This window comes from Gnatocerus cornutus, chromosome 3 (genome assembly GCF_029298725.1).
Source record: "Gnatocerus cornutus isolate USDA-ARS CGAHR chromosome 3, icGnaCorn1.1, whole genome shotgun sequence".
Classification (NCBI taxonomy): Eukaryota; Metazoa; Arthropoda; class Insecta; order Coleoptera; family Tenebrionidae; genus Gnatocerus; species Gnatocerus cornutus.
In genome coordinates this window covers 17925907-17942773 of record NC_142235.1, presented here as the reverse complement: position 1 = coordinate 17942773, position 16867 = coordinate 17925907, and the positions used below count along the sequence as shown (strand labels likewise).

At 38.8% G+C, this 16867-nt stretch overlaps 2 protein-coding genes across 7 annotated transcripts; one reads left to right on the top strand and one right to left on the bottom strand.

Annotated features, from left to right (window-relative positions):
• Positions 1–48: 48 nt before the first annotated feature.
• On the bottom strand, positions 49–12057 carry dia (diaphanous related formin 1). Of its 5 annotated transcripts, none has more exons than XM_088032243.1 (16): positions 11731–12057; positions 11498–11608; positions 6846–7037; positions 4827–5137; positions 4461–4779; positions 4134–4242; positions 3846–4083; positions 3671–3798; positions 3077–3615; positions 2370–3029; positions 2206–2324; positions 2024–2159; positions 873–1037; positions 585–825; positions 386–458; positions 49–334 (listed from the first exon to the last, which is right to left on the bottom strand). In XM_088032243.1, the coding sequence occupies exons 2-16, from the start codon at positions 11558–11560 to the stop codon at positions 319–321; spliced, it is 3309 nt and encodes a 1102-aa protein (XP_087888369.1). In that variant the 5' UTR covers positions 11561–11608; positions 11731–12057; the 3' UTR covers positions 49–318. The 5 variants fall into 5 exon arrangements, with proteins under 5 accessions (XP_087888369.1, XP_087888371.1, XP_087888372.1 ...); XM_088032244.1 differs by having other exon boundaries at positions 50–195; XM_088032245.1 differs by lacking the exon at positions 11498–11608.
• A 992-nt stretch (positions 12058–13049) lies between these two features.
• On the top strand, positions 13050–15595 carry LOC148177703 (transmembrane protein 145-like). 2 transcript variants are annotated; one of them, XM_088032250.1, is made up of 8 exons: positions 13050–13282; positions 13338–13487; positions 13563–14154; positions 14200–14726; positions 14772–14933; positions 14978–15116; positions 15180–15341; positions 15388–15595. In XM_088032250.1, exons 1-8 carry the CDS (start codon positions 13196–13198, stop codon positions 15561–15563), a joined length of 1995 nt encoding a protein of 664 aa, XP_087888376.1. In that variant the 5' UTR covers positions 13050–13195; the 3' UTR covers positions 15564–15595. The 2 variants fall into 2 exon arrangements, with proteins under 2 accessions (XP_087888376.1, XP_087888374.1); XM_088032248.1 differs by having other exon boundaries at positions 13051–13282; positions 14978–15341.
• The last annotated feature ends 1272 nt before the right edge of the window (positions 15596–16867 follow it).

Sequence of the window (16867 nt, the reverse complement as noted above, 5' to 3'; positions counted from 1 at the left end):
ATTTCAAAAACGGTTTTAACAAGTGAAAAATAATTTATTAAAGTATTAAAATATAATTATGTATAATTCACAAATTTCTTTTCATAAAAAAATGTATAACTCGTATAAATATGTTACAACTTCTTTCATAACTTAAGCGACGTTATGACAAAATAATGGAACCTCACGCCCCACAGAAAATCCAAACTTCAAATTCTGTTGAAAAGAAAAATCAAGAGATTCACAATATACAAATGTATGTACAAAGGAAGACTTATCAATAAATAAAAAATTAAAGTTAATTGAGCTTAAAATATTACACAGGCAAAATTTCGTTGTTCACGCTGTTATTTCACTAAAACAAAGTAGGTGTTAGTGCAAAAAACAACAAACAAGAGAGAATTACCTCATTAACAATTCCCTGCTCGTAACCAAACCTGATCTGGATCGAGATCGAACCAACTGCGCCCGTCGCTCCGCTAAAACAAAAAAAATCGTTTAGAAGCACCCCTAATAAAGAGTCCTCACGTACCAGCAAAATCATCCTCAAAGCAGTCTGTTACAATCGTTTCGTTTATTAATAAGAAAATTAAAGTTGTACTCACCACCTGCGGGCCGACACCCTCGTTTCCGTTTCTGCTCTCTACTGAAGGCACTTCCGGTTTGTAACGCCTCCAGAAGACTATCCATGACGCCTTCCTGCGTCTCCGTGGGGTTCATGTCGATCAGAGCCTTCTTCCTTGCGTCTCTTTCCTGTCTCTCTCGATCTGCTTTTTCTTTTGCCAGTTTTGCTTTTTCTTTTTTTTCTTCAAGTTCTCTTTCTCGGTCATTATCCTTTTTCGCTTCCTGGAAGAAATCAATTATTTCCGCTAGGTGGTCCTTGGAGGACTTACAATGAAACTATCCTTGAATGTTTTCAAATCGGTGAAGAACTCCTCCAGGGTGTACTTTTGCTTGTCGAAGACGAAATATTCCGCCAGCTCGGTGAAGAGGTTGTCCATTTTTTTGGACATGTTTTGGAGGACGTCGCACTGCTCGCGGGCGTCTTGCGCGAATTTCTAAAAAAAAAACGTATGTTAGGGGAAGAGGGCCGAATATTAGATGGTTGCCTAATATTGGATACCAGCCTAACTCAGTTTGGAAACTACGTCATTAACTACACGAAAGCCTTTTGTGCTAATTTCAATATTTTGTTTGTGCGGGTTAAATATGTACGTTTATTTATTATAAAATTTGAGTTATTGGGTAAGTAAATCATATTTAATGTTTGTTTTATAGTAAAAATCAACAAAAATTAATAATATGGCATTATGAATACAAAGTATGCAAAATCCCTAATATTGGATACTTTGGTGCCGTCAATATTAGATATCCAATGTTAAGTAACCATGTAATTGAATGTTATTCAAGGTGTTTATAAATGTTTCTAGCATCAAGGGTGGCTATGAAATGTCAAAGAAATTTGCCGCTCATTCTAAATGCAGGTTTAGATTTTTCAACTGACAGAGGAAAAGTAAGTTTTGAGAAGAAAACTGTTCTAGTTGTGGTTTGAAACCTGAAAATCAATTTTTTTTACACAAAACAGTAACTGAAACGTCGTTGACGTCAGTAACATTATTAATAATTTTCAAGATAGTTGTATTCACTATGAAAACAAAGCGGCAAAGCAGTGCATGACAGAATCACTCTTGATGTTAGAAACATTTATAAACACCTTGTATTAAAGGACGTCGTTGACTATAAATTTATTAATTATTACGACTAATTTTTAATTACTTGTTCATTAAAATCCAATGAAACCTTTGAAAGAAATACATGAAAATAATATTTTTGTTTTTCGGGCCCTATTATTGGATATCCCATATTCCGATTTTTGATACCCATTATTGGATATCTAGTATTTGATAACCTTTCTTCAAAGCATCCAATTTATGACAAAATACATATTTACAATAAAATAAAAATCGTGTAATTTTTTTGTAATTTAAACGTATAGATCATAAAATATTTTTAAAATATTTTTTAATATATATCTTAAACTCACCTCCATCACCTCCACAAACCGATCGTCCTGGTTCTGCGGCACCCGATTATTCGTAATATCCGTCTGTAAGTTCCTTATACTACTATCCATTTGCTTGAGAGTCTTCTGTATCGTATCCAGAGACACCCGACTCGCCCTAAAAACCCAAATTTATCACCCTCGTCACAAAAACGACGACTAACCGATCAATATGCGGCATCTCATCGTAGAAATTCAACAATTCCGGGAACTTCGTTTCGGCAGTCTCAACAATATAGTGCAGCAGCGTCTGCTTGTTGTTTACGTCTTTCGTCCCTGTTAACTACAAGAACCGTTAGATTTGTCGGTACTTCCGGTACCACCTCACCTTAGTCAAGAAACTCATCTCAAAACCGAACGCTTGCGCGTTGCGACTTCCGGTGTTCATGTAGTTTCCTAGAAGAAGAATCAGTTCGAGCATCCGGGCGAACTTCTTGCTCTTCTTCACCTCTTCGCAGGCGGTGGTGGCGGCGACTATGTCCGGTTTCGTGTCTTGCACCATTTCCGTGTAGTGATGCTTGAATCGAAGAGATGTCAGTCTTGGTAACAGCCGCTTCACTTCGGAAATCTTCACGCAGAACTGCTCGGCTTCCGTTAGTTCTTTGTACTTCTCTTTGAACTGTTGGAGTTTGGCGAGTTGGTCGGCTGGCGGTAAGTACTGTATGAGCTGTTCGGTGACGTTCTCGGTGAGGACTTCATCGTCGCATTGCAGCAGGCACTTGGTGATGGTTTCGTACGACATGTGTTTCAAAGAGCCGTTTAACAGGATGCTGATGTTTTGTGCGGATTTCCCATCCAAGACTTTCAGTTCTTTGACCTTCTTCAAGGTGCCTGTGTGGACGCTGCCGCCGTCGGTCGCATCGTCGAGTTTTCTGGCGGGTTTCGAGGAGAACTTCTTCGCGAGACCGTCGAGGATGTCGGCGGAGGCGAGCTGTTCCTCCTGGACTTTGATCCAGAAGGCCTTCTCCGACATCTTTTGCGGGATAATCTGGAAATCTCCCATAAAAGACTGTTGGGAATAATAAGGGAACTCACCGTCTTCCAGTTCGCCTTCTTCAACGGCCCACTCACATCCCACTTCTTCTTCGGCTTCAGTCCATGAGGTAGAGAGTTGGTCATCCCGGGCAAAGGCACCATTCCCGGCATCCTCGGCCCTCCCATGGGGGGTGGTGGCGGCCCCATCCCCGGAGGAGGTGGGGGTGGTGGTCCACCCATCCCTGGCATTGGTGGAGGAGGTGGCCCACCCATTCCTGGCATTGGAGGTGGGGGCGGTCCACCCATTCCGGGCATTGGAGGAGGAGGCGGACCCATTCCAGACATTGGAGGTGGCGGTGGTCCACCCGTTGGACCATCAGTTCGAGGTAGAGGTGGTGGGGGCGGCGCGCCGCCCCCTGGTGAGTTCAACACGTTGCCGATTTGACTCACCACGGACGGGTCTAGTTTGCCACCGGACTTCTCCGGGTTGCCGGAATAGAGTTCGAGTTTTGCTTCGGCTTCAGCTTTCGCGCTGAGGGCTTCCTCTAGTTGCTTCTTCAGCTCTTCGATTTTCGTGTTTTCTAACTCGTAGGGTTTGTCTGGAAGAAGAAAACCATCGAAGAACAAAAAGAGATTAAAAAGAAGTTGGATTACCTTTCAGTTCGTCGAGCAAGGGCTGCAAATCCAGCTCAAAATGCTTCTTGGAGAAGTCCGGATCCAACCCAGACTTCTGCAGAACAATCTGCGTTACGCACTCTTCGATTATTTTAAAATACGCAGGCCTGCAACCACCCCATTAACAAAATCCCTAAAAAACAGTCGTACCAACCTAATATTAACATCGTCTCTGATGAACAGCAAATGCTGCAAAATACTCAAAAAGAAAGGCTCAGCTGGTGTGTCCAAAGTCGTATTCTTCAACACCTCAAAACAGTCCTGGATATCATCCATATCTAACCTCACTTTGTCAAAACGCTCATGCAACTCGTCTAAATCATTATCTTTCTGACTTTCGAAAATCTCAAACTGATTTTTGATCACAGGATTCGTTTCGTTTTTCAGTTCAACTGCAACAAAATTAGTACAGTGGCGGTACAAAAATTGCGAGCCCACTCACTTAAAGTGTCGTAAAGACCATTTCGCACGATCTCATTCCGTAAATGCACGCGGAATTCGAAATCATCAGTTTGGGAAAGAAGTGCATTGATAAATTGGAAACACATACTCTAAAAAATAAGACGATTATAAGAAAAGCCGTTGCGTCAACACCACCAACCACAAATTTAAATATCCTCTTTTTTGTCCACTTAGAAAACTTCATTTTTATTATATAAATACCCAACAATTAACAACACAACTACGAACGAACATCAAACTGTATAAATATCAAATATTATCTCAGGTATCAGGGCAAAAAAGTGGACAAAAACCGGCGACTTTTTACCTGCAGCTCCGCGTTGCGAGACTTCGTGATGGCGTTGACAATCGGTAAAAACCTCGAGATGTCTTTCGAGTCAGCGACTTTGGTAATCGCCGCCACCATCTTATCAATCCCGGCGGTTCCCGAGTTACAATCATCCAAAAAGCACAACGCCGCCAAGATCTTCAGGGCTTGAATCATCACTTGGGGCTTCGTATACTCCAAACATTTCGCGACACTTTCGTGCCCTTGGTCGTACCTTAAGAACAACCGAAGCCCGTCGGTGTTGTTCATCAGTTTTTCCACGCATCTGAGGCTCTCATTCTGGATTTTCGTGTCGTTCCTACAACTTACTGTTAGAATTGGGGGGTTGATAACTGAGGCTCGTACTCTCGTATGCTTAATTCTAGAATTTTGAAAATGATTTTCATCCCTGGCGCCCCGAATTCCCGGATCCAACTCAAGGGGTTGTTGGTGAGCGCGATCCTTAGGGACTCCACGCAGGTGAGTATCTTAGGTAAGTTGGTGCAGTCGGGTTTGGAGTACTGGTCTAGGTAGTTGATGTAGTCTTGGGGTTTGTCGAATTTGTGGCCGACGTCTTGGATGGAGCCTTTGCACTTCAAGACCAGCATGTTCTTCTTCTGGTCGAGCGTCATTTTAGTCAGAGGCATCCGCTTGTCGTTGGTCAGGTTCATGTCCGTCTGGAAAAGTGGTGTTAAAAGCCTCCTTTTTAGAGTGAACCGAATTTGATTTATGACCGGCTTTAAAACATTGCACCATATTTTGAGGTCAGAAAATTTGCAAATCCTATTGCGGTCTCAGGAAATCATTAGAAATCACTATGAAATCAGGGGAAATCAGAGGAAATCACAAAGAAATCAGTCGAGTAAAATTACTAGCAATAAAGTTAAAGAAAATTTTAAAGATGTCACTGACATGTCACAATACATTTTTGAAAACCCTTTAAAACGTTGCATTAAAAATGTTTTTAAGAGTGTTGAAAAAAAGTTGATGGACATTTTCCATATGGCGGCTCTCTGTATTAAATTAAATGAAGTAGTCAATAAAAAAACTCGATTTGACTAAATTTCTATTATAAATAACTTAAAACGCTTCATAATACTGCAACACAATTTTTGATTAAAAAAAAACAAGAAGACTGAAAATAGTTATTTGTGTACCAAGGCCAAAAAGTGGTTCTTTTTTGGCCGAGCCTTTTTTTAATGAAAGAAGGCGAGGGCAAAATGTCACTTTTTGGCCGTGTTACACACAAGATTTTTTAGGCGACATCATTATATTTACAAGTTAATTAATTTTTATTTATGATTTATTGATTTAATCAATTATAACAACTGAATAATTGTAAATATTTATGAATCCTTCAGAAAAGTTCATATTTTCCTTATTTAGATTTGCAGTTTCAGCACGTGTAGCTTCACAATTTGTATGAATTAGGTTTAATGTGTTTTTTAATGTTGTTGCAGGAGCACTGCTAGACATGTTCATTTTCAATAATTCAGCACGTTTTTGTTGCACTTTACAGCAGTTTGTCGATTTGATTTTACCCAAATAATTATAAAATTGAGGGTAATATCGGTATCTTGATGTAATATGCAAAACTATGGATAGATGGCGCCACCATAGATCGGCCGGAAATGTTTGCGGCCAGAAAAGACTCACTTTTAGGCCGCTTTTAAGGCCTAAAAATTTCATTTTAAGTTTAAGTCACCTAAAAACATATCTTTAAGTTATCAACGCTTTTTATTAGCAAAATTTTCAAGACTAGATAGGCGTAAAGTTACATTTACAGATTGTTTAGGAAACCTAGGAATAATTACACAATAAATTTCTATTAAAAAAATCTTTTTGATGAAGAAAAATTTCAAAATTTACAAAAATCACGTAATAAAAAAATACTTTTATCACTTATTTCATTTATATTTTAGTTTGGAAAATCTTAATACTGGCATGTCAAAAATTTTGTTGTTCTTTTCGCATACCAAATAAAAAAAATCCATTCTATACAGGGTGTACCAGAACTCATGACCTATAGAGCAAGGGAGGGTGCCGACAGTAATACAAATGTAAAATTTTAAAACAAAAATAATTGATTAAGTTAAATATTAAGGTCAGGTTTCAAAATGGGTCATAAATCAAATTCGGTTCACTCCAGAACGGAGTGTGGAAAGGAGGCTTTAGTGATCTAGTTCTAAAAATCGAAACATGTGGGAGACGCCTTAAGGTCACAATTCCACATTGAAAGCGACCTTAAAGAATGCAATAAAAACAATTAATAAAGCTAATGCGGGTCAACACTTAGTAGGTCCTCCAGCAAAGGTTGCCACACCATAATTGGATTTATTGATCTCCAATCAAATTATTTAAATCTTTAGTACCGCCGGTACCTACCAGAAGCTCATCGAACTTCAGATTGACCTCCTTCTCGCTCATCTTCTTCACCATTTCCTCGAAATCCCTGATGGCCTTCTCATCTGCATCTGTAAAATCGCTCTCCGAAGAAGGCCTCAGCATCGACGACTGCGACGCGGGCCTCGATCCCGGCGGTTTCTTCGCGCCTCCGCCCTTGAACCATGACTCCAACTGCGAAACAGAAAATTTTACCTTTCAATAATAAAGATGACGCGAGTTATTTTCTCGCCTCGTGGGCGCGCACTTTACGTGTAAAAATAAATATCGCGTGATCACTGAGTAAGACTTCGATGACCACATTTTGTGGTCAAAAACAATAGAAGTGGCCCGAAAACGGAACCTTGCGTGACTCTTGGAGAAAAAATGGGTCAAAGTCAATTTCGAAATTTTCCAGTTAATTCGTCGTAAAGTGAAGCATTACGGTTATGTGAGAAATAATAAAACAATGCAGCAATCGTCGCGCTTAATTAAAAACAAGCTATTATTTGATCAAAGATAAGAATTTATGAGTTCATTACGAGGTTTGTTTGTTTTGTTGGCGCAAAGTGTATTAATTTTTGCGTATTACTGAATATCGGTGGCTAGAAAACACGCCTCTGCACGAAATGATAAACCGACTTTCAAGGTCCAGTCGAGCTCGAGGTGAATTTTTCCGTTTTAATGACACACCACGAAACGATCCAGGTAAAATATTTAATCATCCATGGAAAGAACTAGAAAATATTCTGTAAATTGTGTAAAAAGTACAATTTTTTTCCCTTATTCATGCAGTTACTTTGTCTCGTAAGAAAATTTCAAATACAGAATTAGACACCGCGTGAAATTCTGCGTAAAATGAGCATAAAACGCGTTATATTACCCCACAAATAGCTAAAATATTGGCAATTTTCAATAAAGTTGCGACGACGCAATTCAACTTGAAATTGTGCGTAAAAGTGCTTGTACGACCAATTAAACAAAATAATTAGAAAAACACCTGTTGCTAGGACAATGGAGCGATTTGTATCCATTCTACGCGGAGAATCCAAATCTGTTTTGCATCTCAGAAGTTTAATCGCTTTTCCTTCAGTTACTTTTTCTCGCAGCAAAATTCCGAAAACGCATTTGGATTCCGCGTGAAATTCTGCATAAAATGAGCGCAAATCGCGTTTAATTCGCCCCACAAATAACTGAGATTTTGACAAGTTTGAAAAATAATGCGACGACGCAACTTAACTTGAAATAGTACCATAAAAACGGGACACAACTAACAAAATCACGGAAAATGACAATAATAAAGACCCTAAAATTAATTAGAAAAACGTCTGTTGCTAAGGCAATTTGTTCTAATTTTACGCAGAATTTCACGCGTAATCTAAATCTGTTTTGTACCCCAAAATTTCAGCGAGTTTTAGTCGTAGAAAAATTCCGAAATCAGATTTGGATTCCCCGTAAAATCCTGCATAAAAAAAAAGCACAAACCGCGTTATATTACCCCACAAATAACTGACATATTGGCAAGTTTCAATAAAGTTGCGGCGACGCAATTTAACTTGAAATTGTGCCGTAAAAGTGCTTGTAAGACTAATTTAACAAAATAAATAGAACAATGCCTGTTACTAGAGCAATGCCACGATATGTACCCATTTTATTTGGAATCCAAATCTGTTTTGCACCCCAAAATTTCAGTAACTGTTTCTCGTAGGAAAATTCCAAAAACAGATTTAGATTCCGCGTGAAATTCTGCGCAAAATGAGCACAAATCGCGTTCATTAGCCGACAAATAACTGAGATATTGGCAAGTTTAAATAATATTGCGCCGATGCAAATTAACTTGCAATAATAAAAATCTAAAAAATAATTAGAAGAACGTTTGTTGCTAAGGCAATGACGCGATTTGTGCTAATTTTACGCTCAATTTCACGCGTAATCTAAATCTGTTTTGCACCCCAAAATTTTAGTTACTTTTTGTTGTACGTAAATTCCGACAACGGATTTGAACCCGCGTGAAATTCTGGGTAAAATGAGCGCAAATGGCGGAGTTATATTCACCCCACAAATAACTGAGATTTGGACAAATTTCAATCATGTTGCGGAAACGCAACTCAACTTGAAATTATGCCGCAAAAGCGTGACACTTCTGATAAAATAACGGGAAATGATAATTATAAAGTCCCGAAAAAATGTTTGTACGACCAATTGAACAAAATAATTAAAACAACACGGTGATGACGCGATTTCATGCAAATTTTCACGCCTTTTACACCACAAAATTTGCCTCTCCTTCAGTTACTTTTTCTCGAAGGAAAATTTGAAAAACAGATTCGGATTCCCCATGAAATTCTGCGTAAAAAGAGCATAAATCGCGTTTTATTTACCCCGAAATAACTGAGATTTTGGCAATTTTAAAAATTGATGCGACGGCGCAACTTAACTTGAAACAATGCCGAAGAAATGCTAAACAAAATAATTAGAAAAACACCTATCGCTAGGGCAATGACGCGAATTTGGTGCACACTGCGGGTACCCTTTCGATAATTCTCGATCGATTTTCATACAAGACGTCGCGCCGGGTCACTGACTGTCTGATTTCACTTCGTCTAACTTAATTTGACGATATAATGCAATTAAAGTTATATTAACACCAAAAACATGTTGAAAATTTATACTAAAATCTGCTTCATTGTCTTTATTTAACGCACAATTAACAAGAAAATTAACGAAGCGTTACAATTTAGTGCCATAAATTTGTACTTCAGATTTGTTATTCCGCCTACAAGTTGAATTATGTAATTGGCAATACAATGGCAACTCGAAGGACACGTCAAATTATACAATGTCGCAATGTAATGTAAGAACAAGTGCAACAATAACAATTGGAACAAAGAAAATCAACTAAAGAAGTGTCAAAACTTCTCAAATAAGAAAATCTTCCTTTGGGGATATTCTAATGATTCAATTAAATTTTTCCACCGTTTTCCGATGATTTATGACATTTTTACGCTCATGTGTTCACAACTAGGATATGTAAACGATTCCAACGACCTACTTACTTTTTTTTCTAGAAATGATCAAGTGAATGCACTTTTACATGGCGTCTCTATATGCAAAAACCGCATTTGCAACTGCAATAACTGTAAACCCATCCTTCACATTCTCCCGATAAGCCGCAGATTGGCAATTCCAAGGTTCAGAGATAAATGCAAGCAGAAGAATTTCCAGAAAATTTCGAGCGTTCAATTAGCCTATTTCGTATTGAGGAAATGATTTTCGTAACAGATAAAGGAGATAAGAGAGAGTTTAATAACCGAATGAACACAAATAACTGAATTTTTATTGACACAATTTTTTGTTTGGAATTTTAGTTGGGTTGGTACCTCTGCTTGTCTTGTAAATCGATGTAAAACAGTGCTACCAATATTTCACACCAATACAAAGCCTTTTTATTACGGTTTTTTTTGGTTTTTGCAATCAGGAGTTATACAAGGTGTTTATAAATGTTTCTAGCATCAAGAGCCAAAGCTAGCCTTGATGCTAGAAACATTTATAAACACCTTGTAGATACAATTATATCCAGCTTTTTGATAATGAAAATTTATCAACAATTCTACTAAATCATGTATAAACTATTAATACCTCTGTAATAATTAGAAATATTTATCAGATATGGTTTATCTCCAATTTATGCAAAACTTGGCCATAAATATGAGTCATTAAGTAGTAAAAAAATTATTAAAATAACTATAAAAAAAAAGTTTCATTGAAATATTTAATTAAAAAAATAGAAAAATAAGTGTAAACTTTGCACCGGTGACTTAGATCTAAAAATGCACTTTTTATCGTTTCTTTATCTAAAAATACAAAAACACATGACTAGCGTATTTATAATGAGCTGTTTCAATACACGAATGACATAAAAATTTGATGGCCAATTAGAACTGAAATATGCGACACCTAAACCAACAAATTAGCGTCATTTGTAACAGATAGAAGTTTTAAAACTGATAGTTTTTGGTTGGCAGCACTGTAATTTCTAGAAAAAAATCGGAGCAATTGTGAATAAAATAGTATACAAACCGAGGCGTAGCCGAGGTTTGCAACTTATTGTATTCACCCTGTACATTATTTAAAATGAGAAGAAATCTAGAAGCTTACGAGACAGACGTACCAACCCAAAAAGCAAAGCCTCCTAGCTCCAACCTCATTCCAATGAAACAATGCCCTAGGAGGCTTCGCAATTCCAATGACCCCGCGCCTCGCAAAAACCAGTAAATCCCGCAAGTCCACCCGCACGTTCCGCCACTGTCACGAATACCGATAACAACTATTAATAATTATGACAGCAAAAGTACAAAAATCGTGAGAAATGCACAAAAAAATCAACAATCTGAAAACTCACAGATACATACATAAGCATACATTTTGTGTCACAGCCCGTGCAGTACCTCGCAAAATACTAAAACGTAAGGAAAAAAAGCACAAAAACAGGTCACATGTAAGCCACAAACACAACAAATCTATTTTGATACAACACACAACGTCGACCGCAACCAAGTGATGTTACGTCGTGATGTCATCCAAACTATGACATCACTTATGATAATGAAAAATTCAAATTATCAAGTGGTTGCAATGTTCAAACGGGGACTTACACCGGTGCCTGTCAAGTATCGTTTGGAGCGGCGGTTGAAGCGTCGTTCGGGGGCCATGGCCATTACTTTAAAATACGTTTGATCACGAAGAGTCGAGGCTCACTTACTTACCTAGTTTGAGATAAGATAAGAAATATCATTGGGACCCACCCGGGAAATAAACAAAACAAATTACAAGTAGACAGTTGAGATAAGACTTGAAACCCATTTGGGGACTTGTTGATTGTACTTACAAAACTTCCGGATTTCGCCTTTTCTTGTCGCGACATTCTCCTCGGTCATCTATCACAGAGAGGGGAACTTGTAATTACGTTTAAAATCGTGGCGAATCCTCGCAAGGGGCATATAAACACAAAAACGGAAGTGTTGACATAACCTCACTTTTCACACTTTTTCACGAATTAACACTATTAGTAACGTTTATTGGTGCGAATGTTGCTATTTGGATTATTGTTTAACGAAATTAACATTAAACATTTCAAATTTACACTGTGTTTGGTTAAAATTCAGTTGACAACTGTCTCACGTTTCTGTCATGGCGCCCCGCACGTTTGATTTGAATTAACAAAAACGGTTTTCATTTCCGTGATAAAGGTTACGGCCTTGGCGGTTTTTTTATTTTATAAAAACGTGTTGTTTGTGTTTACCGACCAATTTGGGGCCTCTAATGTGCAATTTTTCGCTTATATTATTGTTGTTTTATGCATTATTGCCAAACTAACGTTTTGTGGTTTTTGGTGGTACGTATAATTAAAATTCTTATCGTTTATCAGCAATAAAATCGTAATGTTTATTCAGCAAATAGCAATTCTCATGGAATCATAAACAGTAAATTAACAGCACTTGTAAAAATTCAGATGGGAATTTTATCCCTGTGAGGTTGGCAACCAATAATACCGCCTACTTTGCAAGTTGTCAAGTGTATGCAACTAACAATTCCGCCAACTCCGTAATATACAGAGTGATATATTCTAGTCGGCTGGTTTGTGAACGTGTGTCTAAACTTGACGTAAAAACGTCAAATAATTCTCAGATGTCGGCAAGTGACAGATATCCAGACATACGTTCAGGAGGTGACAGAGAACCAGAGGCGGAGTGAATTTTCTGCGTAAAATGAGACTAAATAATGCGAGTTTGGTCCAAAAATAAGCGAGTTATCGACCAAATTAGATTTTTATGTAAAAAAAAGCGCGAGAAAAACAATGTGAAAATATTAAAATATTTTTTTTTGTAGTTTGTTGAGAATTTTACCCCTGTGAGGTTGGCAACCAACAATACCGCCTACTTCGCCGCAAGATACAGAGTGATCGATTATTATTTATCTAGTCGGCTGGATTGTAAACGTGTGTCCCAACTTGACGTAAAAACGTCAATTAATTCTTAGAAGTCGATAAATGACAGATATCCAGACATACGTTCAGAAAAAATTAATTTTCTTTACATCGACCAATCACAGATGGGTTCTTCGTACAATATGAACACCTCTGATATAAACAATCTCAATTCGTCGAATTAATCAATACCTAATTCCACTTAATTTCGATAAATAATTCACTAACGACAAAACATTCCAATAAAAACAGGAATCAATAAGAACTATTTAACATATCAACAAGGAAAACTCCTTGCGTGCGCTTATCGCCATGGCTACGATTGATTCAACACAAATGTACACAATCTAAATTTTCGAACGCAAAAATGCACGCAGTTTTTACCGTTTTTCTTTTGTTTCTCATTACTCACACCCAGTGCAAGTACTTGGAGGGCGAAATCAACACCAGTGACGTAATAATCAAATTTTTCTGCAAAAAACTCGAATTCGCAATTTTTATTGTTGCAGAATTGGGCCTTTCTCGCACGTTTTTGTTTTCTTTCGGAGGAAGGCGAGTTCGAATATTATCTAGAGTTCAGTGAAGATCAAGGCTATCCTAATCTTCTCCTGTATTACGACACCGATGACCAGTGGCCGGCTGTATACAAGACGAACAAGGTACGTAAAAAGTCGCAGCGGCTTTGGAGGAGTTGGTAGACCTTTACTAATGTCAAAAAACGGTGTTGCCAACAGAACTGCCACGAAAAAGAGGCGGTGCTGCACGTCGAACAAAACCAAATTGTCAATCTCACGGTAGCCCGACAAGACCTCAAAGACTTTTCCGGATGTGCAATAAAACCAGTTACGCCCCCAACACCCCCGACGACCACCCCCACGACTCCTGTTACCAGAGCAACGAGGAAAGTCACCACTCGGCGGGTCACAAGAAGTACAATCCGGACGACAACTCCGGAGTTGCCGACTCCTCGAACTACCACTGAGGAGCCGTCGAGTACTCTCACCTCCTCCACGTTCGCGGAGGATTTTAGTTACACCACTGAAGACTTGAAAAGCCAGTGGGAGAACATCTTCGATGGACAAAACCTCTCGCAGAAGGCGCCGATTAAGAAACGGGCGGTGCAGCCCTCCAGGTCCTGGCGAAGGAGCGGGAGGACCATCTACTGTAACAACGCAAGAAAATTCCGAAGCTCCAGAGAGCGGTGGTGGTTTATCGCCTTGAGTAACTGCAACGGGAGTAAAGGGATTCACGTGAAGTACAAACTCCTGATGACCAACGGACCTCCTGGGGACTACTGGCACGAGCACTTTTCCGCCGATGAATTCTGTAGGTTTGTCTTCAGACTTTCTTTTCTTGAGCGAAGTTTTGCAGATATTCTTCCGGTGCTAATGGCGTTCTCGATCGCGTACTCCTTCATGATGCTGGGGATCATCATGTGTTCAATCGAACTCAAGTCGCGACAGCTCCTCCACACCACCTACAAAATCTTTGTGGTGTCAACAATCTTCCAACTCTTTGGAATCATCTTGACGAGCGCCGCGTATCTTAAGTACGCAGTCAATGGAATGGGCCCCAGTAAAGTTAAACGAGCTGGTGCCGTCTTCATGGGGGTGTCCGAGACGTTGTACCTCCTCCAACTCCTTCTGTTGGCGAAAGGGTTTACTATAACCCGTGGGCGGCTTCCTCTCACCGCCAGTGTGAAACTCACCATCTTCATGTGTCTTTACGTGGTCACCTACATCTCCATCTTCATCTACGAGGCCAACGTCTTCGACCCCGGGGAAGTCCTCTACTTGTACGAATCTCCAGCTGGTTATGGTCTCATCACCCTCCGGGTACTCGCGTGGTGCATGTTTATATACTCAACAGTCTTCACCCTGAAGCACTACCCTGAGAAGGTACCCGAAGTTGTTGTGTCTCCATAAAACCTCTTTTTCTTCCAGGCAAACTTCTATTACCCTTTCAATGTTTGTGGTACCATGTGGTTCATCGCAGGCCCGGCGTTCATCCTCTCGGCGAACTCTTACATCGATCGATGGGTGAGGGAGTCGGTGGTGTGCGCAGTTCTGCAGTTTATCACCTTCGGAGGGCATCTTACCTTTCTGGTACGTATCGGTACGACTTGAATTTTTCCTTAGTTTGATGGTAGATTTTAACAATGCCGTCTGTGGCAAACAAGAACTTTCCTTACCACGTCAGAACCACTCAAATCGGGATAATGGAACTAACCGGTACCGCCGGTAGTAGTACCATTCAACAGTTCGGCCACCACGTTTACGAGCCCGCAGGTACAGTAAGAGAACAAACTGTTATTGTGCCGTTGACACGTAGAACTGAAGAGATATTTGAAGGGATGTACAACCAACCAATGCACAATATTAGAAGAGACAGTCTGAATGAAGATAACAACACAAGAAACTTGGTGATGGAAAACGTCATCAATTGGTCGCTGGCGAAGAACATAGCGGCTATTGAAGTGCCGAATTTTCAAAGAAACAAGAGGAATAGTTTTGGTAAGATGATATTAGATGGAGGAGTGGAGATGAGGTGGTTTTTCAGTTTCGGATTCGGAGGAGTCGGTGACTAGTCGGCGGTCATCGCTCCACCAGGCCACTCCGAGTGGACAGTTTGAGGAGTATGTGAGGGAGGTGCCCATCCAGTTGTTTACTGTTAGTCGGATGGTGGCCGGGAGTAACGGGAATGCTAGTGGGACTCCTAATGGGAAGACCGTTTAGAATGCGTTTTAATTCTTTGAATGAAGCACAAATTTTGTATGATGAAGTACTTCGATTTTTTTTTATAAAATGTGAAGAAATAAAGCAATACTATCAACGTAAATTTTTATTTTTCCTGAAAGGATTTTTTTTGTATCTGTTTTCAAGAGGCCTTGCTGGGATGATTTATTTATCAATGAATTTTGTAAACGCGAAATGGACGTTTAAAACAACATAACTCCGATAATTATAATCCCGACGATTTTTTAAAGGGCCTAAACTGGATTATAATTTATCAAACGTGTAGTTTCGACCCAGATCCTGCGTAAAATAAGACCAAATAATGCGAGTTTGCTCCAAAAATAAGCGAGATATCGGCCGAATTAGATTTAGAGCCTCCAAAACCATGAGCTACTTTGGTCTAAAAATCGATTTTTTTTGTCATATTTAGAATCCTAGATAAAACCGGATTCTTATGTAAAAAAGCGCGAGAAAAACGATGGCGCAAACCATTTCTATTTATCTTTTATAGTTTCAAAAATATCGAGGTTTAAATATTTGAAAAACAAAAATCAAAATTATGAAACTTCAAAGGATCATAACTTGATTGATTTTTTTTCTCGTACGTGGAGTTTCAAGCGAGATTGAGAATCTGCGTGAAATTTTGCGTAAAATGAGACCAAATAATGCAAATTCGGTCTAAAAATACGTGAGATATCGACCGAATTAGATTTAGAGCCTCCAAAACCATAGATCTTTGGTCGAAAAATCGATTTTTTTGTCATATTTAGAATCCTAGATAAAACCGGATTCTTATGTAAAAAAGCGCGAGAAAAACGATGGCGCAAACCATTTCTATTTATCTTTTATAGTTGCGAAGATATCGGTGTTTAAATATTCGAAAAACAAACATCAAAAAACCGAATATTTAAAGAGCCATAACTCGGTAGTTTTTTGTCGTACGTGGCGTTTCGACCCAGATTTGGAATCTGCGTAAAATTCTACGTAAAATGAGACCAAACAATGCGAGTTTGCTTTTAAAATTAAGCGATATATCGACCGAATTAGATTTAGAGCCTCCAAAACCATGAGCTACTTTGGTCTAAAAATCGATTTTTTTTGTCATACTTAGAATCCTTGATAAAACCGGATTCTTATGTAAAAAAGCGCGAGAAAAACCATGGCGCAAACCATTTCTATTCATCTTTTATAGTTTCAAAAATATCGAGGTTTAAATATTTGAAAAATAAAATCAAAATTATGAAACTTTAAAGGATCATAACTTGATTGATTTTTTTCTCGTACGTGGAGTTTCAAGCGAGATT

Coding starts and splice junctions, on each gene's coding strand:
- LOC148177703 (XM_088032248.1), top strand. CDS start 13,196: ATGCACGCAGTTTTTACCGTTTTTCTTTTGTTTCTCATTACTCACACC. Junction 13,283..13,337: donor GCGAAATCAACACCAGTGAC/GTAATAATCAAA, acceptor TTATTGTTGCAG/AATTGGGCCTTTCTCGCACG. Junction 14,727..14,771: donor TGAAGCACTACCCTGAGAAG/GTACCCGAAGTT, acceptor TTTTTCTTCCAG/GCAAACTTCTATTACCCTTT.
- dia (XM_088032243.1), bottom strand. CDS start 11,560: ATGGCCATGGCCCCCGAACGACGCTTCAACCGCCGCTCCAAACGATAC. Junction 2,160..2,205: donor GAGATGCCGCATATTGATCG/GTTAGTCGTCGT, acceptor TTGGGTTTTTAG/GGCGAGTCGGGTGTCTCTGG. Junction 826..872: donor CATTCAAGGATAGTTTCATT/GTAAGTCCTCCA, acceptor GATTTCTTCCAG/GAAGCGAAAAAGGATAATGA.